Source organism: Primulina eburnea, chromosome 6 (assembly GCF_022965805.1).
Source record: "Primulina eburnea isolate SZY01 chromosome 6, ASM2296580v1, whole genome shotgun sequence".
NCBI lineage: Eukaryota > Viridiplantae > Streptophyta > Magnoliopsida > Lamiales > Gesneriaceae > Primulina > Primulina eburnea.
The window spans coordinates 33,586,038-33,605,070 of record NC_133106.1 but is presented as its reverse complement, the minus strand read 5'-3'; the positions used below and the strand labels follow the sequence as shown (position 1 = coordinate 33,605,070).

Genomic DNA, 19,033 nt, shown 5'->3' with positions numbered 1-19,033 from the left:
AAAAAAACCATAAAAGCTGTAATATACATTTTTTCTAAACTTATTTGGATTAATCATTTACGAAAGTAGATATCAAGCACTTGCTAACAATTAAATTGATCGCTGTGAAAACTTACTTTTTGGGACCATTGGGCAGAGCATGGCACATGTAATTTACTAATTTGTTCATGCTATAATTATAATTTATATAGTGTATATATAAATTAATATATACACTGGATTTAGTATAAATAGATTTTTTTTATCAGATGCGATAGTGCGATAGGACGAATGGCGTATTAACAAGTTAATTTATTTTAAACATTCTCAAAGTTAAATTATACTTATTATACCTTAAAAAAATCCCTCTTGAATCTTATGTCCTAAAATTTTTATAGTGACAGATTGAAGCTCATCTTAAAATTGTTCATAATTCAATAAGACTGGCTTCATTGTGAATCAAGGGCTTGGCTACCAAACCCAGGAGTCCGAACCCATATGTCCAGGTCTATGAACCATTAATGGGACCAATCTCTTCAACATTGTTTACTAGAAGTCCGAGCCCACTAATGTGGTCAAGAAGTCCGAGCTCTAACGTAGTTAAGAATATGGAGACATCTTTGTAGATAAATAAGAAACTTCGATAAATATGATATTCGATCAAATATCATCGAGATAAGGTAAGATTCCTAACCGCCATCAGGAGGAGTCCTAACTGTTGTGGCCACTGAGTCCTACCTCGTTATGTTTCTTATCTCAAGTAGAGTTTTATTTTAACGAGAGTTATACTCCTATAAGATAGTTAACCCCTCCCGTTTCTATAAATATCAGATATTGACTATGATTTTACTAATTATCTTGCTCGCGTAGTACTACTATAACACTCTTAAGTTTGTTTTCCAAACTGAAATAATCATTGTATGGGTCACATTGAAAAACTCTTCAACGTCCTCTAACCCTATTTTTGTCTATTATAACCCAGAGCACCGACTCGATCCACTGACCTGCAAAGATTTGAAAACCCATTATCTGGATCAACTTCGAGATAAAATTCTTGTATAATCATAGTTTTCTCGGAATTTCAATCATACTCTCTTTTATTGTTTTATATTATATTATATATCTAAAGTGGGATTGAAGAAAAAGAAAAAAAAAAACAATATAAAAAAACACACGCGTGGCTATGTGGATTCATGTCTATGAAATCTTGAACTTGGCCTATGCCATATATATTATTGCTCATAATTTGTCACACTTCTCCACATCATACCCACTAATTCCTCCTCTTACCCACCCCATGACATATACAAAAAAAAAAAAAATCAAGTTTGTTTATTTTTTCAAAAATATTTTTTATGTTATTTAGACACATATACATAGATATAAACATAAAAAATGCTGTAATAAAAATAAATTTTAATTTGTTCACAAATCAGTTAAAATCATACTTGATATTTATTTATGAATAAAATAAAATATAACCGCGACGTACCGAATACACGATCGTAGAGTTTTTATTGGCGTGCACCACCACCACCAAGATTTGTTGATACTAATCACATGGGGATGAATCAATTCTATCAAGAAAGCTAGCATATGACCAAGAAATATAGGGGTTTTGTGTCATATTCCATTTCTTTTAATTGGTCAAAATGATTTATTTTTTTAAATAAATAAATAAATGTGTATTCGTTTGTGTACGTACAAATGAAATCACTTCGAGGGAGATCTTCGACGATATATTCCCTCTTTTTTGAATGGTGTCCAATCATTTCGTGTAATTGGGGTGAATTCCACATTCAAAATTTGGTTCGATAGCCAGTTTTATCAAAACATTGCACATTTTTTACTCTACAACAAAATCATTGCAAAATGAGGAAGAATTCCACTTGCACACGTGTTGACACGGCTAAGGGTTTCTTTCCATCAAGGGATATTGTAAACTTTCTCAAGGATAATTTTGAAATAATAAAGAGATAAAAATCTATGCTCACAAAAACTTTAGGCAAAAACTTGTGTGAGACGGTCTCACGGGTCGTATTTGTGAGACGGATCTCTCATTTGGGTCACCCATGAAAAAGTATTATTTTTTATGCTAAGAATATTACTTTTTATTGTGAATATGGGTAGGGTTGACCAGTCTCACAAATTATGATCCGTGAGACTCACTCAAAACTTTAATATTTGCCTTACGGGTCAATTTTGTAAGATAAGTCTCCATCTCGATCCGATTCATAAAAAATAATTACATCTTATTCTAAAAATATTTTTTTTTTAAATATGAATCGAGTCGGCCTGTCTAAAAGGATATCATAACTGAATATTATATAGTATAACTCATATAAGATTTATATATTTTAACCTTGATTTCCAAATCCACCAAGCTAGGTGTGTGACAATCATAATAAATATTATCATTGAAGGATTGGTGACTTATCAATGTGACAAAATGTTCCATATTATATGCTAATTAAATCACGTCGGATTAGATTTTATGCTCTCTTTTTTTTAAAAAATAAAATAAAATTAATTGAGTTACTTTTTAATCATCAATCTCTTCTTTCCACATCAACTAACGCAACTTGCGAGATTAACATTATCATAAACCAAGAAAAGGTAGTAAATCGCTAGCGACTTTCAATCTCAATCATCACCATTAGTTGTTAATTAAGTAATTAATTAATCAATAATTTGTGCTTTACAACAAGATGACATTATTAAAGATAACGTAAGTAAAGTCAGTTTGAGCATAGTTCCGGTCCTGTCTTTAATTTTTATTTTTTATTTTTTAAAAAAAGGTTGCTTTCCACCTTTCGATGGAGTTCCACTCAAATATTTGTGGGATGATTCGAAGATTTTGAGCATTATAGTCCGAGGGCTTGATAGTTAGTATCCATTTTGAATTATGAGATAAACATAAAATTTCAAGAAAATAGCAGAAATGATATTTGTTTATTTTTTATTTTAGTCACGTAGATATTGAATCTTGGATATGTTAGTATAAGTTAGCGTATGTATTGATTTTTTGACGAAGTGCTGATATTATATTGGAAAATGCTTATAAAAAAATCGAAAACCAAAATACGAACTAACTTGTAGGATCCAAAGCCCAAATTAGCATGGCCAATTTTCTTATAAAATTTATATTTGCTAAAAAATGATTTTTTTAGTGTTATTGTGTTACTGTCATCATCCCAACATTGTTTTAATTTTTCAGCAATAATCTACCAACACGTGGGCGTCACTTTCTTGAGATGATATTTATTCTTCCTTTTTACCTGGCGATAGTAAAAAAAAAAGATTACCATTTATGAAGAAAAGGACAACATTCGCCAAAATTAAAATTTTTGTCCAGAAGCAAAAATGCACGAAATTTAACATCACAATTGTCAACCATTTTGGTCCAGAAGCAAAAATTAATGACAGTTCCAGTTATCAAGTGTACGTGGATAAAGTAATCTCTACTTATTAGATGCCTAATTTCATCGTATCAGTAGATGGACGTCACTTCAACTATGCTCATAAGATCAATAATATTATATATATAATATATGTGTGTGCGCGCGCACGCGCAATTGTGATTATAATGTAAAGAGAATGATGTGGGAAAAAATGGTTGATCAGGTGGAGACAAATTAGACACGAATTTCGAGATGCTGCATCTCCTTTAAAAAGAAGGTAAATATCATGGAGTAAAAAGAAAATGTTTCTTTTTTTTTAATCATGGGAAAGTTCTTTTTTTTGCGTTTTTTAAAGTTTAGATTCCTAATTCGATGGATTATATTGTTCGAGAATTAATCAAAGGATAAAATTTGAAGTGGGGTTGACAAATTTTGTACTTTCAAAAGCTGAAAAAAATTAACGAAATCTTTGGTTTTTTTTTTTTATGTTCTGGAAAAAATATTTTGCAGAAACTTTTTCGAAAGATAGTTAATGAGTTGATAGTGTCTACACTGAGGCGTTAAATCATGCATAATTCTATTTAGAAACAAGAGTAGGTCTCATGTGAGATCGTCTCACGGATCTCAATCTGTGAGACGGGTCAACCCTGCCCATATTCACAATAAAAAGTAATACTCTTAGCATAAAAAACAATACTTTTTCATGAATTATTCAAATAAAGATCCGTTTCACAAAACACGACCCGTAAGACCGTCTCACACAAGTTTTTACCTAGAAACAAAGTATTATTTTTATGAAACAAAAATATGATTATTTTAACTTGAGATTTGTGTGGATGAAATAGCAAGAGATGGCATGGGAAGTCTCCGTGGTGGAGACAAGATCAAAGGCAATCTAAGCCGTGTGGACTGACTTACATTAGAATTTCGGCCTCCACTTACACATATATTCATGTTGGGGACATAAAGATTGAGGGAGATTTGGGGAATGGATAACTTGTAAAATGTTTGTCAAATTAGGGTTTTGAGATTAAAGTGTGATTTTGGATATTTGAGCAATGACATGTTCAAATGATTCCTGTTGTTTGGCTTCAAAAAATTCATCCACTCCTTTACACTGTATGACATTGGCAATGCTCGAATTCAAACCCGTAGTTTTGTGCCGGTAATGAATATTGTATTCAAACCAAGCACAACGTACGTAAAGGAAACATTAGCATGTAAGACCAGTACATGTATAGATTTCGCTTAAATTCTGGTCAGATTTGATTTGATGCATGAAAGCTTTGAGATCTTGGGTTTGTCTAAATTAGCGAAAAATAAATCGAGAAAAAATAACCCTCAATAAAAAAGATAGTAAGTATAACCACAGCGAGATATATAGATAAATAAACATGTATATATTTATGATTTTCGAGTTCACTCTAAAATATTTTGATTCGTATTCAAAGATATCGATAATGAACATGGTCCAAACATATTTTTACTGTGAAAGTACAAGTGATAAAAGGTTTGGTAAAGATCTCCTCACACTCTAATATATATACTTCTTTTGTCAAATCTGATCTAAAATGAGTGGGATGTCTATTCCCTTTTCACCTCTTATTTTCGAGGATCTTGGTTTAATTTACTGAACAAATGAAAAAATTTAAGAATAATGTTATGAATGAAGGAATCGGAATTCCGACAATATTTCACTTGATAAGAAACCTTAGATCCACTTGTGCTAGATGGAGAAATTCAGTCGAGATGAATTAATTTAAGGCGAGTTAAAAAAGAAATGATAATATATTTCCATTGAGCAATTAGACGATGGATTGATTCCATGGAATATGGCTTTGGTAATAGTCAACGTTGGCTAATATTTAAAATTTAAAAGTTAAAAATTTGTGTGAGACAGTCTCATATATCTTATTTTGTGAGACGGATCTCTTATTTGGGTCACCCATGAAAAAATATTACTTTTATGCTAAGAGTATTACTTTTTATTGTGAATATCAGTATGGTTGACCTGTCTAACAGATAAATACTCGCGAGACCGTCTCACAAGAAACCCACTCAATTTTAAATTATCATCCCATGTTCCAACAAGTTGATATTATCTTTTGTTAGGTTAAGCCAACTTTGGGAATACGAGAAGGAATATATCTTTCTATATAAGTGTATTATACAAGAGATTCTCAGGTTGTTTTTGGTTGATATATTTTGAATTTATGAATTTCAAATATATTTTTGTTGATTCAGGTAAGCAAGAAAATGAATTTCAAATTCATCTCTTGTATGTTTATATAATGTGTTACTTTAATTCGGAAGAAATTCAAATTCACTCGATAATAATCTTATTTGGAAATTCATTTACTTTATATTATCGGTATGTAATAAATAATGTATTGATTTAAGATTTGATCTATTATTCCGTTGTTGACAATAAAGTTTCGATTACTCTCCTCAAATACAACCTTAGAGCAATTACAGTCGCAGAAACATAAATACACAATCAAAGAATCTAACAAAATCTGAAATTTTTTTCTGTGTGTGTTCGACTTGGAGAATTTCCAGTTATGTGGCATAGAATAAAAACAATGAGTAAACTCAACAACTCCAACGCTAAGAAGATTCGGTTGGATCGAGATTATGAGAGTTACATTTATGGACTTCGACAATAGTTCTCTCTTTTTGAGTTAGCTTTTGGGATTGAGTTGGGTCCAAGTCTCCATCTTAACAAAAACGCATAGATAAACAAGTTGGTGTTACGAGGATTAACAAAAACAAGAATTTATTTCGATTTAACGAGTGTCATCCGGTGTCATAAAATATTTAAACGAAACTAATGACAAGATTTTTGTGCATCTGTAATCGGTGATCTCAAATCTAGGTCAAAAAGAGTAAAATGATACCCATGCATGGTTCATTCATAAATGAGAATAAAAAAAACACAAAGGTGAAGTATTAAATTGTTTAGTTTTATTTAATATCTTCAGTTGAGGAAATCACCAGACGTACCTGTTGTTGTTGGATCTGTTTGGGCTCCACAATAACCCCACACCTTCAATCTAGATTCCCTGAAAAAGAAAACAAAAGCGATAAAATCTCATTTCTCTCTAAAAAAAAATACATGAATGGGGCAGGAATTGGAATCCAATTGATGGGTTTCTTCCTTTAATCATTTATCTAGCTCATCCAGCAAAGATTTGTTTTTTTTTTTTTAAAAAAAAAGGAACACAAAGGAGAGAATATATTAAATAAAGGGACGAACTTAGTTTAGCATCTAACTTCATCTCCACCCCTCTGTTGAATAATCTCCACCCCTCTGTTGAATAAGCTACAGGGGAAAGAAAAGGTAATAAACACATGCAATGTCATGTTTTTTGATTTTCTGCGATACGAATGTTGACAAACTACAGTCAAACAATAAGCAAAAATAGAAGAAAGAACATAAGAATTTGTTGCTTTACGAGGAAAGGAACCATTCATTATTCGTTCAAGATATAAATTTGAAGTCCACTTGATCTTTTGCTCAACTTTTCAAAAGAATAGTATTCCTTGTATCTTTAGGGGATTGTTACAGGTTCATACTTCCGTACATTGAGTACACCCTCGTGTTTCAAGTTAGGTTCATGTCATCTGAAAGATTTCAGGCTCAGAGCATATAACAAAAGTATTAATGGCATAAAATGCAGTCAAACTTTGCTGTGGCTTGGAGAAAATGAAATATTATAACTTGTACCAAGTCAAAGAACATGAAAAGAATAGTGGAGCAGGCCAAAAACTGAGATGCATACATATAATGTGAATCAGTTTGCGTAAAACCATAAACAAATCAAAGCTAATGAGCATAGTTAAAAGTGAAAGGTGGAAAGCACTATCATTGGACTGGTCTACCCAGGGAAGAGACACCAAAATAAACATAAGATATACCTATATTCTTCAATTCAAAAAATTACAGGGCAATACACATGGTATCTATTCTCGAATTTACTTTTTGGTAAGAATATGACTCCACAGTTTTTTTTAATCCTGCATTTGACTCGAGTTCTACGATAGTTGGAGTTAAAATTTTGTTATCGGGCAGCGTCTAGTAGATGAAAGTCATCTACTAACATGAGCATGGGATTAATCAGGACTTTACCCAAAACACACAAAAAGAATAAAGCCTGACAGATAGGATGTAAACAAACCTGAAGTTAGGTTTAGAGGTTGAAATTACATAGCTAACAAAAATCAGTTTTGAAAATAAATAAATAAGAGGCAACTCAAAGGAGATTACACTAAACAGATTTAGACAATGTAAACGTAATTTTTAAAGTGAAAAGGTAGAATCCCACCAGAGAGGCTTTCCCTGCATCTAGTACATGCAGGAGCATGGTTCTGAGTTCCTGCCTATATATTTGGACCAGCCAGTTCATTTAGGAATCAAAGTTAAAAGCAGCTCTTTAACGTGTCCCACCCTCTCTCTCTCTACACATTACTGGCATACTACCACTAACAGTTTATAATCACAAAAAATTGGCCATGCCCCTTTGTCCTGTGGCACCAAAACCAGAAAATGAAGGGACCGAACTGGCGGCAGGGCTGCCGATGGAGGCTTGTGACACAGTTCATCTCGCTTACCCGGTACAGAACAATTCAGAATCTTCTCTGCTAGGGACTGTATACCCTATAACTTTAAAGGTCCATCTCTCTTTCTCATTCTTCTCCCCTCACATACACACACAAAACTCACTCATGGAAACCTCAAAACAGCACTCATGCCAAGACAGATTACAACCCCCACCCCCAAGCTAGCTACCAGACTACTCGCACGTTCAAAGAAACATAGGCTGCTAGAGAAGAGTTAGAATAGTATTTGACTTGCATGACACAAAAACAAAAACAAGGAAAAATTACAAGAAGCCTTTTTACAATAATTGATCAGATAATTTCCAGTTACAGCCATCAGTAAGGTAATTATGATACTGATCCACTTAAAATTCCTTTTAACTTACAGTTTGAAGAAGTTGTTTACAAAGTGAATCTTGAAGGAAAAGGAACCTCTATTAGAGGAACATCGAGCAGTAGAGAGAAAGCGATACTCAATGGGCTTACAGGGATGGTCTGTCCTGGAGAAATATTGGCGATGCTGGGTCCATCAGGTAGTGGAAAAACCACACTACTCACGGCCCTTGGAGGCCGCCTTTCCGGGAGGTTGTCAGGAAAGATCACTTACAACGGTCAGCTATTTTCAGGCTCTATCAAGCGTCGAATAGGATTTGTTGCACAGAACGATATCCTATATCCACATCTTACTGTGTTCGAAACTCTTTTATACACTGCATTACTAAGGTTACCCAACAGCCTGACCAAAGAAAAAGTAGTACAGCATGTGGAGCATGTCATAACAGAGCTTGGGTTAGTTAGATGTCAAAACTGTATGATAGGAGGGCCACTGTTCCGAGGAATATCAGGTGGAGAGAAGAAAAGGGTGAGTATAGGTCAAGAAATACTAGTCAACCCAAGCTTACTGCTGCTAGATGAGCCCACTTCTGGTCTTGACTCGACCACAGCTCTACGGATCTTGAATACACTCAAAGGGCTGGCTACTGGAGGTCGAACTATTATAACCACCATTCATCAGCCCTCAAGCAGGCTTTATCATATGTTTGACAAGGTCGTCTTGCTGTCTGAAGGCTGCCCAATCTACTATGGACTTGCTTCAAATGCTTTGGAATATTTCTCTTCAATTGGTTTTTCAACATTCATCACTATCAACCCAGCTGATCTCTTGCTTGACCTTGCCAACGGTAATAAAAAAATATACTCTCAGAGACACTTGTCTAACATGAGCATAGTACTCGATAACTTAAGGGTATTAAGTCATTTACAGCCATGTTCTTTCGACAACAGAAATGAAACTCACAAGACTCAAGGTATTTGGCATGATTAATGGAGTTCAAATGGCCCACACCTTGCATTTTTCAATCTCAGAAATTTAATGATAATTTCAAAGCGCATGTTAATCTCTTCTGATAATGGAATCAACACTTTTAAGCAAGAAAACCTCTCCTAGTTAAAGATGTGAAGAAATATAAAAAGATTTTGGTTAATGAATTGGTATATTTATCGTTTAAAAAGATTTGGATAAGAATATAGTTGACATTCCAGGAATTGGACCCGACTTCCAGCATGCCACTGGCCACAGTGACAACATGCAACAAGATCCAAATCATGTACGAGAATCTCTAATTTCTGCTTATGACAAGAACATATCTACAAGGCTGAAAATGGAGTTAGGAAGTTCAGAAGTCAGTATCGACAGTTGCAAGAAGGAAACTTCTAAAAGTGAGTTTCCATTCTATGTCTACGTATTTGTTTACTAAACTTCCATATCGAGCAGGAAGACATTCGGCTCCGGATGATTTAATGTTTCCACTTATTTTCTGCCATTTAACTACTAATCGATAGTACAATCATCGGTCCAATCAAGCAGGATCCTACATCTCGTCAGGGAAGTGGTGCACAACTTGGTGGCATCAATTTAAGATCCTGCTCTTACGAGGACTGCGAGAGCGGAGATTTGAATCCTTCAACAGGTTGAGAATCTTCCAAGTCATAAGCATGGCAATACTTGGTGGGCTTCTATGGTGGCAAACTCCATCATCTCACATTGATGACCGTGTAAGAATTCTCCACAACCATAAAATATATCCCCTCTCTGCTTCCACATTGGAGAAAAAAGATATCCGAAACACTATCTAGAAAGTTTTGACACTGTATTTACACAACACCACTCCAAATTATTACACGAATCATCACGTTGTTAAATATATCAAATAAACATATCTTCTACTCGCCTTAACCATCATCTAGCAACATTACAAACCTATGTCACAGCTAATTATTAGAGCTACTTCAATATGCAGATTGCCATGTTATTCTTCTTCTCCGTGTTTTGGGGCTTCTACCCACTTTACAATGCTGTTTTCACCTTCCCTCAAGAAAGAACCATGCTGATCAAGGAAAGGTCATCTGGTATGTACCGCCTCTCCTCTTACTTTTTAGCCAGAACAGTGGGAGATCTTCCTCTGGAGCTCGCACTTCCAACAGCATTTACACTCATCTTTTATTGGATGGGTGGCCTTAAACCAGACCCTGCCACCTTTATTTTATCCCTCCTGGTTGTTCTTTTGAGTGTTCTTGTTTCACAAAGTCTTGGCCTGGCATTTGGTGCCATACTGATGGATGTCAAGCAAGCTGCTACTTTAGCCTCAGTAACAACTTTGGTCTTCCTCATTGCTGGAGGATACTATGTCAGACAAATTCCTCCATTCATAGTTTGGCTAAAATACCTGAGTTACAGCTACTACTGTTACAAATTACTTCTCGGGGTTCAGTACAACGAGGATGACTTGTATGAGTGCGGGAAGGGAGTCCATTGCCGAGTCGCAGATTATCCTCCCATAAAGTCAGTAGGTTTAAGCCATTTATGGATGGATATGTCCATCATGATGCTGATGTTAGTGTGCTATCGATTTCTAGCATACCTTGCTTTGCACCGGGTGCGATGAAGATGCATGATGGGGAAGACAATTCTTGGTTAAAAAAAAAAAAGGTTGTTAAACCAAGGAATAATGTTAGTTTAGGTGGACCCTCATCGCCAGGTTTTGATCATAGAAAGCCAAAATGTACTCAGGCTGGGGTTTATATTAGTCTGATTCACAAGCAGATATACCATTTTGTATCATAGATTCGAAAATAAACAGCACGGATTATCTGATCATATGGAGAAATCAAGAATTTATACAGTATTTTATATTAAAAACTACTTCTAAATGAGCCCATACTAACTTGTTAATCTACGACGAAATTTTTCTTTAGAAATTCTACATAACCAATTTCAAATCTAGAAAAAAAAAATACTTCATTAAAGACTGTTTACTTAAAAATACACCCGACCAATGTTGCATTCAATTAATTAACAAAAAAGATAATGATAATAATAATATAACAACAAAATACTTAATATTTAAAAAATGCCAAGATGAATTCAGTATTCAAACTACAGAAAAGCATTTTGTTGAAATAAAACAAAGAAATCTAATCTCGGCGAGCATATAAACTTGGTATTCAATAATTCAAAAATCGAGTTATTATTACTTAATGTTTGTCTCTCGTCGATCCTAACAAAAATGTTCAAATTTCATCGATAATAATTTATACAAAAATGTATATTACGAATGTTTATATTTTTTTAGACCTGATAAAGTAACAAAAGTATTAAATATGTAAATAATGTATGATTTAAATACGTAATATCATATAATTTATTGATTATAAATATATGTAAATAAATTATTTTATATAACAAAGTATGATTTATTGATTATAATTATATATATTTTTATAAGTTTATCACGTGTAAAAATAACGAAAATTATAATATATATTTTATTTGTAAATTATTATCGAAGATAATTAGAACAATTTCATGACACTGTTTCTAATTTATAACATGATATCAGTGGATGTGTGTTTATATAAATAATTGAGTGAAACCCGTAAAAAATATTAAATTGACTAGAAAACATTTTGGTAATTATAGACAAAAATTTGTGTGAGACGATCTCATAGATCGTAATTTATAAAATAAATATCTTATTTGGGTCGTTCATGAAAAAATATTTTTTTTATGCTAAGAGTATTACTTTTATTCTGAATATCGATAAAATTAACATCTCATAGATAAAGATTCATGAAACCGTCTCACAAAATACCTTCTTGGTCATTTGCATATTTTTGCATTTGAGATGGAAAACACAGAATAGCAATTGACAGAAAACCCCTTCGACTCATGACTTTCCCTCCATTTTCTCTCTCTACCTAGGGTTTTATAAGAGTCAACAGTGAACTCCGTTCTCTTGCCAGTGAACAGTGAAGCATTGAAAGCAATGGCATCAACAAGGATTTTCGGCAGCCGTTATCGAGTTCTGATGGCCGCCTCCAAGTCCGGTGCGGCCACCGACAAGCCCACCGCAACTTCCGCGGCGGGGAGTAAGACTGCTGTTCGTGTCACTGGAATACTGAAGGTCCAGACCGTGTCTCCTGCTCTGGCTAAGTTCATCGGATCTCCAGAAACTTCACGCTCTGGTGCCATCAAAAAAATATGGGAATACGTCAAATCTCATAATCTTCAGGTCCAAGACATTATGTGTATTATTGTCTTTTTGGTGCTTCAGTTTTTTTTTAAAAAAATTTAATCGACATTTTTGGGCCATTTGTTTCTGTACAATATTATATGCCTAATTTACTGTGAACAAATTTTGTTCCGTGCTGATTTTCATATTCTGAACCTCCTTGCGCTCGAGAGCTGGTTTGATTTATATCCAATGCATTGTGATTTTCAGATATATTGTGCTAGCTAGCTTTTTTTTTCAGTAGGAACGGACTTGGGAAACTTGATGGGGCTACTCAAGCTTGCTTTTCATGAGAAAACAGCCAATGAAGGCGACTAACACTACTAGCTCCCCTCCTGAACCTGCCGCGTCATTGTAGATTGATGTACATTGGAATTGTTTAGCATTTGATACTCTGTTTTTTTGGTATGACTATGAGCAGCTTTAACAGTAGTAGTCCCCTTCCTGAACCTGCATTCGTCTATGTAGATTGATGTACATTGGAATATTTTAGCATTTCAAAACTCTCTGTTTTTTTGGGCATGAGTAGCTTTAGTATGCTATCCCGTCTATTGTAATATCTCTGTGAAGATGTATGAAATCTGATGTTTTAGAGAGTTTTATGTAAAGAGTTGCAGAAGTTTTTTGAGTACTTTTTACATTACCCATAAAGTTTTTTGAATGCAAATTCATTTGCCGAAGTCATAATTGTTGATACATTTTGCAGAATCCATCCAACAAGAGGGAGATCTTCTGTGATGACAAGTTGAAGACAATCTTTGATGGCAAGGACAAGGTGGACTTTCCAGCAATAGCGAAACTGTTGACTAACCATTTTCCAAAGACTACATAAAGTTAGCTAGTGTAGGCTAATGTTTCTGAATCCCTTTTGGATATTCCTGCGTGTGTTGAAGCCTAAAGGTTTGTCTCTTCTGTTTTCTTGTCTTCCTGCTTGGTTCAGCAAATTTTTTTTTTGCTACGATTACGTCGATGTCTCAAATACTGTAATATGAAACTGATTTGAAGATGATATGAGAAATGTGACGGGTTATTGTTCTGATGATGTTTCGCTCTGGCTGTGTTTTTGTTTCTTTGTTGATCTTGATCACTGAATTAATCGTATGATAGTTGATAGATACAATCATTCAACACTATTTTCAAAAGCAAAAGTGTATCACCGTTCCATTTGAGATTTCTCTTCAACTTAATTCAAGGTTCACTCCAAATACATAGGAAAAAGCAGAAACAAGATATCATTATTGATAAACGATTTCATCGTCGCCGCCAAGAAGTTAGATCCATCAAATACAAACAAGGGCTGAAAATTCTTCAAGATTTTATTTCCAGTATAATTTCCAAAATCCATTTCTCAATTATTATATCGTAATACTATAATCTAACTTTTATCAACAAGAAAATGTTTCAGCTTCCATCAATCTTGGTTCATTTTCAAAATCCATGTGCCTTGTGGTCAAGTTGATTTAAAAATTGTGGTATTTTGGGTGGATGGGCTTTCTATTTGTTTAGCAAAAGTTATGGACTTATGGTAAAGAATCTAAAGATATATAATGATTTATTCAAATTAATTCATTACATTTAATTTAAGATAATTTATTTTTAGATTTTTATATATACATTTCACTTTATTTTTAAAGTTAATTTTAGATCCGTAAGAGCATTGTATGAAACGTGTAATAAAATATGTGTGTGTATGTGCCAAATACTATCTTAAAAAGAATATTAAAACATATGTTTATTACAGTGATATCACTCGTGGCATCTCTATGTACGTCTTCCCGACCTATCAACGCGTGGAGCCGAACGAGAGACCATCAGAAAATAAAGCAAATTAATTTTACTATAAACGTAATGGAATGCACTGCTTCTTCGTCATTACGTATGTGTATAGATTGTCACTTTTTTTTTTGCAGATTTGCAGTCGTTCTTTTCGTTAATGTAAGTTACATGGTTGGGAAAAACGTCAGGATCAAGAAAATATTAAATTTCCTTCTTTTCTAATATATCCGGCTAGAATTCGTGATGCTTTACATGGGAATCTGAAATAATTTGCAGGGGTTTTCTGTAGCATGTAAACTAAAAATATTCATATACTCGAGTGAATGCTGTCGCGAGAAATCTTGTTTGCCCCATTCATTTACGTGATCCGTCATGTATTGGTCGCGAGGAAAGTAAATCTTGAGTCGTTTATTGTTGTTTTCTCGTTGGATTTGGATAATTCTTGAAAATTGTGACGGAGGGGGTGGATTGTTATGGATTTGCATGCTTTTATTGGTTTCTTTACATGGTTTCGTGATTGGTTTTCCAGTATTGAAACATGACTCTCAGAAATTTATGAACTTTCATATATCATATGTATGCACAAATAGTTTAGATTTTGTTCCTCGAATTTTTTAAGTTTTAGTTTAGCACGGTTTCGCCTCTTGTGTCCTCTGCTTGAGCTATGGTGGTGATGACACGAGTGCTGGTTGTGTCGAAGTTAAAATTTTTGTTGGGCTGTTACATTTTTACAAGCTTGATCATAATTTTGAACTAACGTTATTGTTAGTTTTAGCATTTTTGCTACCTGGCTTATCGTTTGTGAATCGGGCCGGTTCTTTGAGAGTTGTTATTTAGGAAAAATTTAATCATTTGTGCTCTTTAATGTGAACTCAAGTACCATGTAAATATAAAGATTATACCGAAGAGGGTATGTAATTACCCATTAATTTTTCTTTGTTATGTAAGTAGAAATCGAGTGTTGAAAAGTAGGGTCAGCTTGAATCTACTTTCCACAACCAGAGCAATGTTTGAAGTCATTTACTATACAGTGGCTTTGATTAAACTTTGTTGTCTGAAATGTGGCTGAGGACCAGGCATTTTTTATGAATATTTTAATTCATTCACTTAACAGTGTCGGAATGGAATTTGCCAACATGTGCATTGTATTAGCTTGTGGCTGAAGTAACCACTGTGTTCTTTCATATGCCGTGATTTTATGTGTTTTTCATATATGATTTCGAATTCAAATTCCTTTCTGTTTCACAAGTTAGTGTTCTATCTTTCTAGGTAACAATATCAACTGAGATAAAAGAAAATGGGAGGTGGAAAGGACAAACATGACGAATCTGACAAAGGGCTTTTTTCTCATCATAGCCATTATCCTCCACATGGATATCCACCTGGACAGTATCCGCCAGCCCCCGGAGGCTATCCTCCCCAAGGATATCCTCCACAAGCAGGGTATCCACCCCAAGGATATCCACCGGCTGGTTACCCTGGCTCATCCGCTCCGCATCATTCAGGTGCTGAACGGAGCTCGATTTTTAATATCTGTTGTGTGTTGGATGTGTTGTGTGGCAAAGCACTTTGGTTTCTTGTCTTCTATTTCATTTGGATGTGTTGCCTTCCGATAGGATTAATATCAACAGGTCTTTTATGATAATTCCTTAATCAAACTGAAAGGATGACTTGTTTTGTTTTCAGTCTGATAGATATGGTTTGCTGATCATTTAGGATTTTGAGTCACGGTTCGTATGAATGAATGATGTTCAAATACTCTGTAACTTCTATCCGCAGAGCATTTACATATATATTTGAAAACTCTAGAACTCCAAGACAAGTAGATCGAATTTTGACTAGGGGCAGCCGCTTAGAAATACGGTTGGTTGATACGTGGTTTTACATGTGCGGTGAGAAACCATGATCTGTGTGGTTATTGTAAAGCGTAAGTTTGTTGCGCATTGGTAAATAGTATCTCTGCCATGTATAATTCTCTATCTCCAGTTTTGCTCTGTTCTTAGTTTTCCTTCATGTTGCAGGAGGGTCTGGTGGTGTCGGAGCCATGCTTGGAGGTGCTGCTGCAGCGGCAGCCGCATACGGTGCTGCGCATATGACACATGGCGCTCACGGAATGGGCCATCATGGACATGGTGGTGTAGGACACGGCATGGGCCATTATGGACATGGTGTTGGGCATGGCATGGGCCATTATGGTCTTGGGAAGATGAAGCATGGCAAGTTCAAGCATGGCAAATTTGGAAAGCACAAGGGGGGAAAGCATGGAATGTTTGGAATGCATGGAGGGAAATTCAAGAAGTGGAAGTGATTTATTACACCTATATGTAATCATGTTATGGTTATCGTTTATTTCTAAGTTTGTTTCTAAATAAATTATGATATCTGAAAGAAGCCAATAACAGATGTAAGTATATCAGGTAAAAGTTCATATTTCCACATCTTCTTTTCGCAGTGAATAGTTGCTGGCATCCAATTTCCGAATGTCAATTTTTTCGATCTTTTGTGTCAAATCAATTATGAATCTAACGCAATTTCTAATTCAAAGAACAAAAGTAACTCCCATATAATGCAATACAATTTATCAAAATCGTCCTAAATTAGTAATTGTCCTGGTGTGTATATTTTTGGCTATACAACTATTTTAGTTATTTACATTTCATTAAATCAATTATTGTTAGTATTTTTATAATTTTTAGTTATTTTTATCAAAATCATTCGCACCATAATTTTATTTTATTTTAAAATTTTATTTCAAATAAGTTCCAAGGGACTAGTAAGTTGAAACAACCGATAACCAAAACAACATAATCAAAAGATCTCTTGTGTATTGATGACAACAAAAACAAATCACACACCAAGAATGCCCAAAACGAACTTGACAGTCTGTTGAATGCTTTTACGTATACAACTCTACAATGCATATTTCTGGCATATCCACCAATTCACTTTTTCTTCCTTTACATGAACGACCCAAAATTTCAGACTTTTGTGTCAGATGGACTACAAAAATGTATACAGTTTTGTATCTATAAATTTATCGACTCTTCTATTTCTGATCGCAGTAACTATTTCAAGAACTCAAACTTCTGAGTACATCCTAGCCAATACAAGTCAGTCCATTTTCTCCCCTTTCTGTTGTTTCTCAGAGTTGTTATATATAATTGCAAGCTCTTCTCATATTATTTCAAGTAAAATTTTCAATTATTTGATTTCCGTGAAGGAAAAAAATGAAGCCTTGGATCGCAACTTTCTTCCTCGTTGTGTTGGTGTTCAACTCTATCTTTCTTGGATCCATCGTTGAGGCAGAATCAAGTAAGAGCCTCCCATTACAAGACATATATTAACGTACTCGTATTTCGTCGACGCCTATCGAAAATCATTTTCTGATCGTAACGCCGAATCTATTTCCGTGACACAAGCATGTATGCTCGCTCGTTTTTAATAACATTTTATATTTACATAATGTTCTTGAATTATTATATGACTGGATCGAAGGTGTGTGCGACTCCAAGTGTTCCGTTCGCTGCTCTAAAGCTGGGATGAAGGATCGATGTCTGAAATACTGTGGGATTTGTTGTGCTGCGTGCAACGAATGTGTCCCGTCCGGAACTTATGGAAACAAAGACGAGTGCCCTTGCTATAGGGACATGAAGAATTCCAAGGGGAAGCCCAAGTGCCCCTAACTTTGCGTCATATGTACCAAATAATGAAATTGAATGTATATTGCATGTGACGCCTGATTAAATGCATGTGCTCTCTTATATATTGAAGTGATTCTACTTATAATCCTCTTTTTATTCAACTTTATTAGGATATGATATGTATGTTAGTCATCAGATAAGATTTACTGAGATATTTTGAATTTTTAAATAAATTAGATATTATTTGAAGAAAAAATTGGAAAAAATAGAGAAATGTACAAAAATTACTCATATCAACCAACTCTAAAACTTTGATGTCATATTGACATACCAAAAATAGTTGATATGCGGAGCTCAAGTCTAATATTATAGTATAGATAAAACGTAACATATACGATAAAAATATATGTCATTCTAATGTTATTGTAAATAAAATTAGTAAGTTTACCTCAATTTATCGAACCATATCATATATGTTCCATAAAATTTCAAATCAATCAAATAATGAATGCAATTAAGAGAAAAGAAAAAGTAGAAATTGAATTTTGACAGGAGTTCAATTGACATTGTATTTAATCTTGAAATAAAATGATTATAATTAAAATATTATAAATTAAAATAAATATACAACTTACAAAATTTTGCAACTTATAAAAAAACCTAAACTTTTAGGAATGTTTTTATGTTTATTTGATATAAAATCTACAATAATAAATTCTCGATATATTTTTATTATGACAATACTTAAAAATAATATAATACAAACTAAAAATTAAAAAAAATGTTTCTATATCTAAGAAAAATAATACAAAATTAACAAAAACTATTACATAGTTTTTTAGATTAGTTTAATCATTTCGAATTGATTTGATTCGGTCTTTTTTTTTTAAAATCCAAAATTTGAAACAAACAAATTATTCCAATTTGAATGTTGATTTTAAAACTAATTCAAATCTTAATAAAAAAAAAAACCAATCCAAACAATAAGATTTGGTTTGGTTTAACCTTGTGTTCGATGAATAGATTTCATGTGAGATCATCTCACGGATCTTAATTTGTGAGACGA

The 19,033-nt window shown here is 33.8% G+C and overlaps 4 protein-coding genes across 6 annotated transcripts; all 4 read left to right on the top strand.

Moving 5' to 3' along the window:
* The first annotated feature begins 7,676 nt into the window (after positions 1-7,676).
* LOC140834492 (ABC transporter G family member 14-like) lies at positions 7,677-11,178 on the top strand. Its single transcript, XM_073199394.1, has 5 exons — positions 7,677-8,051; positions 8,368-9,160; positions 9,522-9,698; positions 9,847-10,034; positions 10,280-11,178. The coding sequence occupies exons 1-5, from the start codon at positions 7,893-7,895 to the stop codon at positions 10,922-10,924; spliced, it is 1,962 nt and encodes a 653-aa protein (XP_073055495.1). The 5' UTR covers positions 7,677-7,892; the 3' UTR covers positions 10,925-11,178.
* Positions 11,179-12,195: 1,017 nt separating this feature from the next.
* On the top strand, positions 12,196-13,586 carry LOC140834491 (upstream activation factor subunit spp27-like). The gene is made up of 2 exons (XM_073199393.1): positions 12,196-12,550; positions 13,257-13,586. The coding sequence occupies exons 1-2, from the start codon at positions 12,305-12,307 to the stop codon at positions 13,380-13,382; spliced, it is 372 nt and encodes a 123-aa protein (XP_073055494.1). The 5' UTR covers positions 12,196-12,304; the 3' UTR covers positions 13,383-13,586.
* An 824-nt stretch (positions 13,587-14,410) lies between these two features.
* LOC140834489 (uncharacterized) lies at positions 14,411-16,777 on the top strand. Of its 2 annotated transcripts, none has more exons than XM_073199392.1 (3): positions 14,411-14,485; positions 15,596-15,831; positions 16,348-16,777. In XM_073199392.1, exons 2-3 carry the CDS (start codon positions 15,624-15,626, stop codon positions 16,632-16,634), a joined length of 495 nt encoding a protein of 164 aa, XP_073055493.1. In that variant the 5' UTR covers positions 14,411-14,485; positions 15,596-15,623; the 3' UTR covers positions 16,635-16,777. The 2 variants fall into 2 exon arrangements, with proteins under 2 accessions (XP_073055493.1, XP_073055491.1); XM_073199390.1 differs by having other exon boundaries at positions 14,452-14,470; positions 15,580-15,831.
* Positions 16,778-17,382: 605 nt separating this feature from the next.
* On the top strand, positions 17,383-18,112 carry LOC140833515 (peamaclein-like). Of its 2 annotated transcripts, XM_073197851.1 has the most exons (3): positions 17,383-17,436; positions 17,547-17,638; positions 17,822-18,112. In XM_073197851.1, the coding sequence occupies exons 2-3, from the start codon at positions 17,554-17,556 to the stop codon at positions 18,007-18,009; spliced, it is 273 nt and encodes a 90-aa protein (XP_073053952.1). In that variant the 5' UTR covers positions 17,383-17,436; positions 17,547-17,553; the 3' UTR covers positions 18,010-18,112. The 2 variants fall into 2 exon arrangements, with proteins under 2 accessions (XP_073053952.1, XP_073053951.1); XM_073197850.1 differs by lacking the exon at positions 17,383-17,436 and having other exon boundaries at positions 17,443-17,638.
* Positions 18,113-19,033: the final 921 nt, after the last annotated feature.